The sequence below is a fragment of the Salmo salar genome, chromosome 25 (assembly GCF_965601325.2).
Source record: "Salmo salar chromosome 25, fSalSal1, whole genome shotgun sequence".
In the NCBI taxonomy this organism is placed as follows: Eukaryota; Metazoa; Chordata; class Actinopteri; order Salmoniformes; family Salmonidae; genus Salmo; species Salmo salar.
The window spans coordinates 28,304,186-28,318,351 of record NC_138315.1 but is presented as its reverse complement, the minus strand read 5'-3'; the positions used below and the strand labels follow the sequence as shown (position 1 = coordinate 28,318,351).

Genomic DNA, 14,166 nt, shown 5'->3' with positions numbered 1-14,166 from the left:
CCTGCCGTGTTGCTATGGTACATAATCCTCTGTAAATTCTGAAGCCTGTAGGAAAGCTCTACTGACGACTGGACTGAAACATAATATTCTGGATTGTATGGAGACTCATGTTGGTTTCATGTTGTTTTAGAAAAGAGAAGGCCAACAAGATTTGCAGTCATAGGGTTCCAGTTACCTATGGTTACTTACAGTGTAATGCATTAGTTACTTAGATACTGTACCTAAGAATAAAATGTTACTATAATGCTATACTCCACTATATGGTGTTTACTTAAAAATAATAGCTATAATGGACAATCTAGTGTTCGTGTTGCCAATTACCTAATAAATAGACCTAGCTGTAAGACCGATATGTGGATCAAAGTGTCTCTTTCGATATGATATGAAAAGCAGAGTGTTTTGTGTATCTGTCTGTGTCGGACAAAGTGTGGCTTAGTGTGTGTCTGTAGTCCCCTCCTCTCTGTGAGGCTGGGGGCTGTGTGAAGTTAGCTGGGGGGTGATGAGAAACTCCCATGGCCACCTCTTAGCCTCCTTAACTTCCCCTGTTCCTCCCCCCAGTCCCCCTAGCCTTCCCCTGGCTTCCTCACCCTCCTGAGCCTCCTGGGCTGAGCCTCCTGATCCAACCCCCTGGCCTACCCTGGTCCTCCTGAGCCCCAGCCACAGCCGAAACTCAGACAGCAGTGACAGCATCCTTCCTGCACCTGCTCCCAGCATCAGGGCCTCTGAGCCCAGTAGGAGTGGGAGAGGATAGAGAGACAGGAGTGGTACAGTGGGCCTGGAGATCATAGGGGGAGGGTTGAGAGAAGTGGAGTGCAGGGTAGGAAGGCCCAGTAAGGCTGGAGATGTGATCCTGCTCTCCAGCCTCATCTGTCTATCCTCTAGAGCAGTGGTTCCCAAAGTTTTTATTGTCCCGTACCCCTTCAAACATTCAACCTCCAGCTGCTTACCCCCTCTAGCACCAGGGTCAGCGCACTCTCAAATGTTGTTTTTTTTGTCATCATTGTAAGCCTGCCACACACACACTATACAATACATTTATTAAACATAAGAAAGAATGTGAGTTTTGTCACAAGTCAGCTCATGAGGTTGTATCGTGGGGTTGTATCTTACATATAAAACCTTATTTGTTCATCGAAAATTGTGAATAACTGTAAGGTATGCGTAACTGGCTGCAGGGAAGTCAGGCGCTGGAGAGCAGAATTTGGGTAGCAAACTGAGCCTTTTATTACATCGAACAAACACACGGCACTAAGAACACTAAACAAATACAGGTTGACATAACCCGGTGCAAACCAGTCTAAAGTGCACATACACGTAACAACAAACAATTCCACACACAGACATGGGGGGGAACAGAGGGTTATATACACGTCAAATAATGATGGAATGTAAACCAGGTGTGTGGGAAAACAAGACAAAACAAATGGAAAAATTAAAAGTGGATCGGCGATGGCTAGAAGACCAGTGACGTCGACCGCCGAATGCCGCCCGAACAAGGAGAGGAACCGACTTCGGCGGAAGTCGTGACATTACCCCCCACTTGACGCGCGGCCCCAGCCGCACGCCGACACAGGGACGACCGGGAGAGCGAGGTTCAGGGCGATCCGGACGGAGACGGTGGAACTCCCGCAGCATTGAAGGGTCCAACACGTCCTCCACCGGAACCCAGCATCTCTCCGCTGGACCGTACCCCTCCCACTCCACGAGGTACTGAAGGCCCCTCGCCCGACACCTCGAATCCAGGGTGGAGCGAACGGCCGCACCTCAGACTCCTGGAGCGGACCAGCCACCACCGGCCTGAGGAGAGACACATGGAACGAGGGGTTAATACGGTAATCGGGGGGAGCTGTAGCCTGTAACACACCTCGTTCAGTCTCCTCAGGACGGTGAACAGCCCCACAAACCGCAGAACCAGCTTCCGGTAGGGCAGGCAGAGGGGCAGGTTTTGGGTCGAGAGCCAGACCCGGTCCCCCAGTGCGAACACCGGGGCCTCACTGCGGTGACGGTCTGCGCTGGATTTCTGGCGCAGCACGGCGCGCTGAAGGTGAACATGGGTGGTGTCCCATGTCTCCTCCGCGCGCCGGAACCAGTCGTCCACCGCAGAAGCCTCGGTCTGACTCTGATGCCAAGGAGCAAGAATATCCCAGTACGCACTGGAAGGGGGAGAGGTTAGCGGAGGAGTGGTGAAGCGAGTTCTGGGCCATCTCTGCCCAGGGCACGAACGCCGCCCACTCCCCCGGCCGGTCATGGCAATAAGACCGCAGAGACTTACCCACATCCTGGTTAACTCTATCCCCCTGCCCGTTACTCTCTGGGTGAAAACCTGAGGTAAGGCTGATCGAGACCCCCAGACGTTCCATGAACGCTCTCCAGACCCTCGAAGTGAACTGGGGACCCCGATCGGACACTATATCCTCAGGCACCCCGTAGTGCCGGAAGACGTGTGTAAACAAGGCCTCCGCAGTCTGCAGGGCCGTAGGGAGACCGAGCAGAGGGAAGAGACGGCAGGACTTGGAAAAATGGTCCACAACAACCAGTATCGTGGTGCTACCCTGTGAGGGAGGAAGATCGATAAGGAAATCGACCGAACGACAGGTGCGACCAAGGCCGTTGTGGAACGGGTAAGGGGTGTAGCTTACCTCTTGGCAGGTGCCTAGGAGCCTTACACTGGGTGCACACCGAGCAGGAGGAAACATAAACTCTCATGTCCTTAGCCAAAGTGGGCCACCAGTACTTCCCACTCAGACAGCGCACTGTCCGACCGATGCCTGGATGACCCGAGGAGGGTGACGTGTGGGCCCAATAAATCAGCCGGTCACGGACAGCAGACGGAACGTACAGACGCCCAGCGGGACACTGGAGGGGAGCGGGCTCTTCACATAACGTCTGCGTCCAGCTCCCACACTACCGGCACCACCAGGCAGGAGGCCGGGAGTATGGGGTTGGGATCCATGGGCCGCTCCTCTGTGTCATACTGCCGGGACAGTGCGTCTGCCTTCACATTCTGGGAACCTGGTTCGTAAGAAAGGGTGAAAACAAAACGGGTGAAAAACATGACCCACCTTGCCTGGCAAGGGTTCAGTCTCCTCGCTGCCCGGATGTACTCCAGATTGCGGTGGTCAGTCCAGATGAGAAAAGGGTGTTTAGCCCCCTCAAGCCAATGTCTCCACTCCTTCAAAGCCTTGACAACAGCCAACATCTCCTGGTCCCCCACGTCATAGTTTCGCTCTGCCGGGCTGAGCTTTCTCAAGAAGAAGGCACAGGGGCGGAGCTTTGGTGGCGTACCCGAGCGCTGAGAGAGCACGGCTCCTATCCCAGCCTCGGACGCGTCCACCTCCACTATAAACGCCAAAGAGGGATCCGGATGGGCCAGCACGGGAGCCGAGGTAAACAGAGCCCGGGAGCCGAGGTAAACAGAGCCCTCAGGTGACCAAAAGCCCTGTCCACCTCAGCCGACCACTGCAAACGTACTGGGTCCCCCTTCAGTAGTGAGGTAATGGGAGCCGCTACCTGACCAAAACCCCGAATAAACCTCCGGTAGTAATTGGCAAACCCTAGAAACCGCTGCACCTCCTTTACCGTGGTGGGAGAACGGCTGAAATGCGGTCACTCTCCATCTCCACCCCTGAGGTGGAAATGCGGTACCCTAGGAAGGAGACAGACTGCTGGAAGAACAGGCATTTCTCAGCCTTGACGTACAGATCATGCTCCAACAGTCGACCAAGCACCCTGCGCACCAGGGACACATGCTTGGCGTGTGCAGCGGAGTATATCAGAATGTCATCAATATACACCACTACACCCTGCCCATGCAGGTCCCTGAAAATCTCATCTACAAAGGCTTGGAAGACTGATGGAGCATTCCTCAACGAGGTACTCATAATGCCCTGAGGTAGTACTGAACGCCGTCTTCCACTCGTCTCCCTCCTGGATACACACCAGGCTGTAAGCGCTCCTGAGATCTAGTTTGGTGAAGAAGCGCGCCCCGTGCATTGACTCAATTGCTGTGGCTATGAGAGGTAGCGGGTAACTGTACCTCACAGTTATCTGGTTTAGGCCTCGATAGTCAATACATGGGCGCAGACCTCCCTCCTTCTTCTTCACAAAAAAGAAACTTGAGGAGGCAGATGAAGTAGAGGACCGAATGAACCCCTGACGCAGGGATTCGGAGACATATGTTTCCATAGCAGCCGTCTCCGCCTGTGACAGGGGATACACGTGACTCCTGGGAAGTGCGGCGTCTACCAGGAGATTTATCGCACAATCCCCGCTACGATGGGGTGGTAATTGAGTCGCCTTCTTTTTGGAGAAGGCGAGAGCCAAATTGGCATGTTCGGGGGGAATGCGCACGGTGGACACCTGGTCTGGACTTTCCACCGTAGTAGCACCAACGGAAACCCCTAAACACCTCCCCGAGCACTCTTGCGACCACCCTGTGAGAGCCCTCTGTTGCCAAGAAACAGTGGGGTCATGACAGGTTAACCAGGGTAGGCCTAGCACCACGGGAAATGCAGGAGAGTCAATGAGGAAGAGACTGATTCTCTCCTTGTGACCCCCCTGCGTCACCATGCCCAGGGGAGCGGTGGCCTCCCTAATCAAACCTGACCCTAATGGTCGACTGTCTAAGGCGTGAACTGGGAAGGGCATAGCCACTGGAACAATGGGGATCCCTAAACTATGGCCGAATGATTTGTCTATAAAATTCCCAGCCGCGCCTGAATCGACGAGCGCCTTATGCTGGGAATGCGGGGAAAACTCAGGAAAAGTAACATACAAAAACATGTGTGTAACAGAGGGCTCTGGGTGAGAATGGTGCCGGCTCACCTGGGGTGACGCCAGAGTGCCCTGCCTGCTGCCTCGACCCCCAGAGGAACCAACCCGGCACCGACCGGAAGTGTGATCTCTGCGGCCACAGATGGTGCACGAGAAGGAACCTCCTGGATGACGCGGTCCATGGCGGCGCCGAGATGGTGAATCAACGCCATGTGCTCCTGGACGCGCTCCTCGACTCCGCTACCAGAGGTACCTGCTCCTGCTGACTCCATACTCGGGTGTGGAATTCTGTAAGGTATGCGTAACTGGCTGCAGGGAAGTCAGGCGCAGGAGAGCAGAATTTGGGTAGCAAACGGAGCCTTTTATTACATCGAACAAACACACGGCATTAAGAACACTAAACAAATACGGGTTGACATAACCCGGCGCAAACCAGTCTAACGTGCATATACACGTAACAACAAACAATTCCACACACAGACAAGGGGGGAACAGAGGGTTATATACACGTCAAATAATGATGGAATGTAAACCAGGTGTGTGGAAAAACAAGACAAAACAAATGGAAAAATGAAAGGTGGATCGGCGATGGCTAGAAGACCGGTGACGTCGACCGCCGAACGCCGCCCGAACAAGGAGAGGAACCGACTTTGGCGGAAGTCGTGACAATAACTCACCACAGGTTAATCTAGACGTTCCGCTAGCGGAACACCTGCTCCAATATCCAATGATAGGCGTGGCGCGAATTACAAATTCCTCAAAAATACAAAAACTTCAATTTTTCAAACATATGACTATTTCACAGCATTTTAAAGACAAGACTCTCCTTTATCTAACCACACTGTCCGATTTCAAAAAGGCTTTACAGCGAAAGCTAAACATTAGATTATGTCAGCAGAGTACCAAGCCAGAAATAATCAGACACCCATTTTTCAAGCTAGCATATAATGTCACAAAAACCCAGAAGACAGCTAAATGCAGCACTAACCTTTGATGATATTCATCAGATGACACACCTAGGACATTATGTTATACAATACATGCATGTTTTGTTCAATCAAGTTCATATTTATATAAAAAAACAGCTTTTTATATTAGCATGTGACGTTCAGAACTAGCATACCCCCCGCAAACTTCCGGGGAATTTGCTAACAATTTACTAAATTACTCACGATAAACGTTCACAAAAAGCAATTATTTTAAGAATTATAGATACAGAACTCTATGCACTCGATATGTCCGATTTTAAAATAGCTTTTTGGTGAAAGCACATTTTGCAATATTCTAAGTACATAGCCCAGCCATCACGGGCTAGCTATTTAGACACCCGGCAAGTTTAGCACTCACCAATATCAGATTTACTATTATAAAAGTTTGATTACCTTTTGTTGTCTTCGTCAGAATGCACTCCCAGGACTGCTACTTCAATAACAAATGTTGGTTTGGTCCAAAATAATCCATCGTTATATCCGAATAGCGGCGTTTTGTTCGTGCGTCCCAGACACTATCCGAAATGGTAAATCAGGGTCGCGCGCATGGCGCAATTCGTGACAAAAAAAATCTAAATATTCCATTACCGTACTTCGAAGCATGTCAACCGCTGTTTAAAATCAATTTTTATGCGATTTTTCTCGTAAAAAAGCGATAATATTCCGATCGGGAATGTCCATTTAGCTAAACAGAGGAAAGAAAACAAAGCTTTCGGTCGACACGGGCACGAGCCTGAGTCTCACAATACTGTAACCAGCCACTACCCAAACGCGCTACTTTGTTTCAGCCAGAGCCTGCAAAGCCACGATTCAGCGTTTTGCCGCCTTCTGAGAGCCTATGGCAGCCGTAGGAAGTGTCACGGGACAGCTAAGATCCTCACTCTTCAATAAACAGAGACAAGAAGAACGACACCTTGTCAGACAGGCCACTTCCTGCATGAAATCTTCTCAGGTTTTTGCCTGCCATATGAGTTCTGTTATACTCACAGACACCATTCAAACAGTTTTAGAAACTTTAGGGTGTTTTCTATCCAAAGCCAATAATTATATGCATATTCTAGTTACTGGGCAGGAGTAGTAACCAGATTAAATCGGGTACGTTTTTTATCCAGCCGTGAAAATACTGCCCCCTAGCCATAACAGGTTAATTTTGTATTTGTATTAATTATGGATCCCCATTAGCTACTGCCAAAGCAGCAGCTACTCTTCCTGGGGTCCAGCAAAATTAAGGCAGTTTATACAATTTTAAAAACATTACAATATATTCACAAATTTCACAACACACTGTGTGCTCTCAGGCCCCTACTCCACCACTACCACATATCTACCGCAATCCCAACCCCTCTCATCACCCCGAGAACACCATCGACAGGGTCTGGGAAACGGGTCAGAATTGGAGGAATGATGGATGGCGCTAAATACAGGGAAATTCTTGAGGGAAACCTGTGTCAGTCTTCCAGAGATTTGAGACTGGAACGGAGGTTCACCTTCCAGCAGAACAATGACCCTAAGCATACTGCTAAAGCAACACTTGAGTGGTTTAAGGGGAAACATTTAAATGTCTTGGAATGGCCTAATCAAAGCCCAGACCTCAATCCAATTGAGAATCTGTGGTATGACTTAAAGATTGCTGTACACCAGCGGAACCCATCCAACTTGAAGGAGCTGGAGCAGTTTTTCCTTGAAGAATGGGCAAAAATCCCAGTGGCTAGATGTGCCAAGCTTATAGAGACATACCCCAAGAGACTTGCAGCTGTAATTGCTGCAAAAGGTGGCTCTACAAAGTATTGACTTTGGGGGGGTGAATATTTATGCACGCTCAAGTTCTGTTTTTTTGTCTTATTTCTTGTTTGTTTCACAATAAAACATATTTTGCATCTTCAAAGTGGTAGGCATGTTGTGTAAATGAAATGATACAAATCCCCCCAAAATCGATTTTAATTCCAGGTTGTAAGGCAACAAAATAGGAAAAATGCCAAGGGGGTGAATACTTTCGCAAGCCACTGTATATAGTACTGTGTGCCTCCCATAGTCTGTTCTGGAGTTGGGGACTGTGAAGAGACCTCTTGTGGCATGTCATGTGGGGTATGCATGGGTGTCCGAGCTGTGTGCCAGTAGTTTACACAGACAGCTCGGTGTATTCAACATGTCAATACTTATCATAAATAAAAGTAGTGATGAAGTCAATCTCTCCTCCACTTTCAGCCAGGAGAAATTGACATGCATATTATTAATATTGGCTGTCTGTGGACATCCAAGGGCCAGCAGTGCTGCCCTGTTCTGAGCCAGTTTGTCACGCCCTGACCATAAAGAGCCCTTGGTTCTCTATGGTATAGTAGGTCAGGGCGTGACTAGAGGGTGTTCTAGGTTTATTATTCCTATGTTGGTGCTCTTGGTATGGTTCCCAATTAGAGGCAGCTGAGGTTCGTTGTCTCTGATTGGGGATCATACTTAAGGGTTCCCTGTTTCCACCTGCTTTGTGGGATATTGTTTTGAGTTAGTGCATGTTGCACCACTGATGTCACGGTTTGTTGATTGTTGCCTTGTTTTGTTTGGAAGTTCGCACTAATAAAAGATGTGGAACTTTAATCACGCTGCGCCTTGGTCCGTCTCTCCACACGTTCGTGACAGAATATCCCACCAATAAAGGACCAAGCAGCATGAACATGAGGTGAGGAAGTTTTGGACTTGGGAGGACATGAGAGGATGCGAAACCCTTCCTTGGCGGCAGACGGAAGGAAAAAATGGAGGACAGCGATGACGCCAGGGTTCGTGCCCACAGAAAGCCCAAGAACAACCCCAAGATTTTTTTTGGGGGGGGCATGAGGGGTGGTTGGCGGAGCTAGCGGTCGAGCAGCGGAGAGTGCCAGAGCCTGTGTTGGAGTCGATAGAGGAATCTAATGAGAGATACTGGAGAGAGGTTTGCTGCAGCGCAGGCGCGCTGAAGAGCGCCTTCTCAGCCCGGTACCATCTGTGCCGGCTCCACGCTCCAGGCCACAAGTGCACCTCCCCAGCCCAGTACGTCCTGTGCCTGCTCCCTGCACTCGCCCTGTGTCTCCTCCTCGCACTCACCCTGAAGTGCGTGTTCCCAGTCTGGTACGTCCTGTGCCTCCTCCTCGCACTCGCCCTGAAGTGCGTGTCCCAGTCCGGTACGTCCTGTGTCTCCTCCTCGCACTCGCCCTGAAGTGCGTGTCCCCAGTCCGGTACGTCCTGTGCCTGCTCCTCGCACTCGCCCTGAAGAGCATGTCACCAGTCCGGTGCAACCTGTGCCGGCCCCACGCTTCAGGCCTCCAGTGCGCCTCCCCAGTCCGGTACGTCCTGTGCCAGCTCAACGCACTCGCCCTGAAGTGCATGTCACCAGTCCGGTGCAACCTGTGCCGGATCCACGCATCAGGCCTCCAGTACACCTCCCCAGACCGGTCCGTCCTATGCCTGCTCCCCGCACTCGCCCTGAAGTGCGTGTCACCAGTCCGGTGCCACCTGTACTGGCTCCACGCACTAGGCCTCCAGTACACATTCACAGTCCAGCGATGGTTCCCAGTCCGGAGCTTCCGGTGACGGTCCACAGTCCGGAACCTCCTACAACGGTCCACAGTCCGGAACCTCCTGCGACGGTCCACAGTCCGGAACCTACTGCGACGGTCCACAGTCCGGAAACTCCTGCGAGGGTCCACAGTCCGGAACCTCCTGTGACGGTCAATGGTCCGGAGAGTCCAGGCACGACGTCCAACCCAGCTCCAAGGCCAGAGCTTTCTTCTGCGCCGGTGCCCAGTCCAGGCACGGCGTCAAGTCCAGCTCCATGGCGGGAGCCTTCCTCTGCGCCGGTGCCCAGTCCAGGCACAGCGTCCAGTCCCGCTCCAAGGACAGAGCCTTCTGCTGCGCCGGTGTCCAGTCCAGGCACGGCGGCCAAGCCAACCCAGCCCAGGGTTGGTAACAGGCTGATTGGTCGGCTATTTGAGCCAGTAAAGAGGGCTTTACTATTCTTGGGTAGCAGAATGACTTTAGCTTCCCTCCAGGCCTGAGGGCACATGCTCTCTAGTAGGCATTCATTGAAGATGTGGCAAAATCGTCTGCTATTATCCTCAGTAATTTTCCATCCAGATTGTCAGACCCCGGTGGCTTGTCACTGTTGATAGCCAACAATAATTTTGTCACCTCTTCCATACTGACTTTAAGGAATTAAAAAGTACAATTCTTGTCTTTCATAATTTGGTCCGATATACTTGGATGTGTAGTGTCAGTGTTTGTTGCTGGCATGTCATTCCTAAATTTGCTTGTCTTGCCAATGAAAAAGTAATTAAAGTAGTTTGCGATATCCATGGGCTTTGTGATGAATGAGCCATCTGAATCAATGACTGAAGGAGCCGAGTTGGCTTTTTTTCCCATAATTTCATTTAAGGTGCCCCAAAGCTTTTTACTATCATTCATCTTTGTCTCATAGTGTAGTTTATTTTTATTTTTATTTAGTTTAGTCACATGATTTCTTAATTTGCAGTACGTTTGCCAATCAGTTGGGCTGCCAGACTTAATTGCCATTTCTTTTGCCTCATCCCTCTCAACCATACAATTTTTCAATTCCTCATCAATCCAAGTATCATGACACAACGCGAGACCCAGATGCAGACACAGGAGGCAGATGGTTGGAGTCTTACAATGGTTAATAATCCAAAAGGAGTAGGCAAGAGAATGGTCGTGGACAGGCAAAAGGTCAAAACCAGATCAGAGTCCAGGAGGTACAAAGTGGCAGAAAGGCTCGTGGTCAAGGCAGGCAGAATGGTCAGGCAGGCGGTACAGAGTCCAGAACAGGCAAGGGTCAAAACCGGGAGGACTAGAAAAAAAGAGAATAGCAAAGGCAGTACGGGAAAAAATGCTGGTTGACTTGGAACATACAAGACGAACTGGCACAGAGAGACAGGAAACACAGGGATAAATACACTGGGGAAAACAAGCGACACCTGGAGGGGGTGGAGACGATAACGAGGACAGGTGAAACTGATCAGGGTGTGACAGTACCCCCCCCCCCCCCCCAGGGACGCCACCTGGCGTCCTACCTGGGAGCATACCTGGTTGACCGGGGTGTTGGCGGTGATGAGGGCTGGATCCAGGATGTCTCTAGTGGGAACCCAGCACCTCTCCTCCGGGCCATAACCCTCCCAGTCAAACAGGTACTGGAAACCCCTGCCCCATGGTCGAACACCCAGGAGACGTTTTACCGTGTAGGCCGGATGGCCATCAATGACACGGGGAGGGGGGTACAGGGTAACACAAGACGGACAGCAGTGGAACTCAGGACTCTAGAGATGGGAACAGGAACAATGAAATGAGGGGACAGTTTGCGGGACTCTACCTGAAGGGGCAGGTCCCGTGTGGACAGCCATACCCTCTGTCCAATGCGGTAGCGGGGACCTGGGGTCCGGCGACGGTCCTCTTGTCGATGATACCTGGAGTTGGTCTTGCGAATAGCCGCCCTGGCGCTTCTCCACATACGTTGACAGCGGCGAACAAACATCTGGGCCGAGGGTATGCTGACCTCCTGTTCTTTTTCCGGGAAGAGTGGAGGCTGATACCCCATGGAGCACTTGAATGGAGAGAGACCCGTGGCCGAACAGGGAAGGGTGTTCCGAGCTCCAGGTAGTGGGATTGGTTGAGACCAGGCATCTCAGGGTGGTTTCCAGGTCTTTGTTGGCTCGCTCCAACTGACCGCTAGTTTGGGGATGGAATCCGGATGACAGACAGGACGACGACCCAATAAGGGTACAGAATGCCTTCCAGAACTGAGACGAGAACCCCGATTGGAGACCATGTCTACCGGGAGTCCATGGATCCGAAAGACATGCTGCACCATAAGCTGTCTTCTTGGCAGAAGGTAGTTTAGGGAGAGGGATGAAATGGGCGGCCTTGGAGAACCGATCAACAACTGCCAGAATGACAGTGTTGCCATCAGACGGAGGGAGCCCAGTGACAAAGTTCAGAGATATATGAGACCAGGGACGATGAGGGACCGGTAGAGGGTGAAGGAGACCAGAAGGAGCTTGCCATGGAGTCTTGTTCTGAGCACACACTGTGCATGCGGCGACGAAGGCAGAGACGTCAGGAACCATGGTGGGCCACCAGAAATGTTGTTGGAGGAAGGCTAGTGTACGACGGGACCCTGGATGACAGGTCAGCCTGGAGGAATGAGCCCATTCCAGGACCTGGGACTGGACTGGGTTAGGGACAAACAGCCGGTTAGCCGGGCCCCCTTCAGGTCCAGGCTGGGAGCGTTGCGCCTTGCGAACCAGGTTCTCAATACCCCAATCCATAGTGGCAGCAAGGCATGAGGTAGGGAGAATGGTTTTGGAAGTCAAGGGTGTGGCAGAGGAACTGTACAGGCGGGAGAGAGTGTCAGGCTCCACATTTTGTGACCCTGGGTGGTAGGAAATGGTTAAGTTGAATCTGGTAAACGGGAGGACCTGCCTGGAGTTGAGGCGCTTGGCTGTACGGAGGTATTCCAAATTTTGATGGTCGGTCCAGAACAAGAATGGCTGTTCTGCTCCTTCCAGCCAGTGCCTCCACTCTTCCAACGCCATCTTAACCGCCAGGAGATCTCCGTTTCCTACATTGTAGTTCCTCTCTGCAGGATTGGGACGATGGGACAGGAAAGCACAGGGATAAAGCTTTTGGTCCTGGGCAGATCGCTGGGACAGGATGGCCCACACTCCAACATCCGAAGCATCAACTTCCATCACAAATTGACACGAGGGGTCCGGATGGATGAGGATGGGTGCTGTTGTGAACCGATGCTTCAGGTCCACAAAGGCTTTGTTGACAGCAGGAGACCATTTGAACGGTACCTTGGGAGAGGTGAGTGCCGAGAGGGGGGCCGCCAGGGTGCTGTAGTCCCAAATGAAACGTCAATTGAAGTTTGCAAAACCAAGAAACTGTTGCAACTGCACCCTGGACGTTGGTTGAGGCCAATCCACCACTGCTTTCACCTTTCTTGTATCCATCTGAACATTGCCCTCAGCAATGACATATCCCGCAAAGGTGATTGTAGAGCGGTGGAACTCACACTTCTCTGCTTTCACGAACAGTTGGTTCTCCAGGAGGCACTGAAGGACCTGTCTGACATGAAGGACATGTTCTTGTGCAGATCAGGAAAAAAACTGGATGACGTCAAGGTACACAAACACAAACCGGTTTAGCATGTCCTGAAGCACATCATTGACCAAAGCATGACCCCGTACTCATAATGTCCACTGGCTGTGTTGAAGGCTGTCTTCCACTCATCCCCCCGTGTATCCGAACCAGGTAGTAGGCATTTCGAAGGTCCAACTTGGAAAATATGGTGGCCCCCTGGAGAGGTTCAAACGCCGAGGAGAGGAGAGGTAGGGGGTAACGATTCTTGACAGTAATGTCGTTAAGTCCTCGGGAGTCAATGCACGGACGCAGGGTCTTGTCCTTCTTCTCCACAAAGAAAATCCCTGCGTCGGCAGGGGATACAGACGGACGGACGGCCCCAGTGGTCAGAGACTCCTCTATGTACTCCTCCATAGCTTTGGTCTCTGGTTCAGACAGAGATTACAATCGACCCCGAGGTGGTGTAGTGCCTGGGAGAAGATCAATGGCACAGTCATAAGGACGGTGCAGGGGAAGGGAAGTAGCACGTGCCTTACTAAATACCTCCAGGAGGTCATGATACTCAGTGGGAATGGCAGAGACATACACCGTCTTGTTAACCTCTCTAGGGTAGGTGGCACCAAATCGTCCCACCTACGTAACAGCCAGTGTAATCCCGTGGCGCGTTATTCAAAAACCTCAAAAATACAAAAACTTCAATTTTTCAAACATATGACTATTTTACACCATTTTAAAGACAAGACTCTCGTTAATCTAACCACACTGTCCGATTTCAAAAAGGCTTTACAACGAAAGCAAAACATTAGATTATGTCAGCAGAGTACCCAGCCAGAAATAATCAGACACCCATTTTTCAAGCTAGCATATAATGTCACATAAACCCAAACCACAGCTAAATGCAGCACTAACCTTTGATGATCTTCATCAGATGACAACCCTAGGACATTATGTTATACAATACATGCATGTTTTGTTCAATCAAGTTCATATTTATATCAAAAACCAGCTTTTTACATTAGCATGTGACTAGCATGTGACTAACATTCCCACCGAACACTGCCGGTGAATTTACTAAATTACTCACGTTCACAAAAACGTTCACAAAAAGCATAACAATTATTTTAAGAATTATAGATACAGAACTCCTCTATGCACTCGATATGTCCGATTTTAAAATAGCTTTTCGGTGAAAGCACATTTTGCAATATTCTCAGTAGATAGCCTGGCATCACAGGGCTAGCTATTTAGACACCCAGCAAGTTTAGCACTCACCAAAGTCAGATTT

At 50.6% G+C, this 14,166-nt stretch overlaps 1 protein-coding gene across 1 annotated transcript in view; it reads left to right on the top strand.

Annotated features, from left to right (window-relative positions):
• Positions 1 to 12,541: 12,541 nt before the first annotated feature.
• LOC106586405 (ceramide kinase-like protein) overlaps positions 12,542 to 14,166 on the top strand; it is a 44,731-nt gene continuing 43,106 nt past the window's right edge. The window contains exon 1 of the mRNA XM_082969229.1: positions 12,542 to 12,605. Within this exon, the coding sequence (XP_082825355.1) occupies positions 12,542 to 12,605 (64 nt within the window). The remainder of the gene's footprint in view (positions 12,606 to 14,166) is intronic.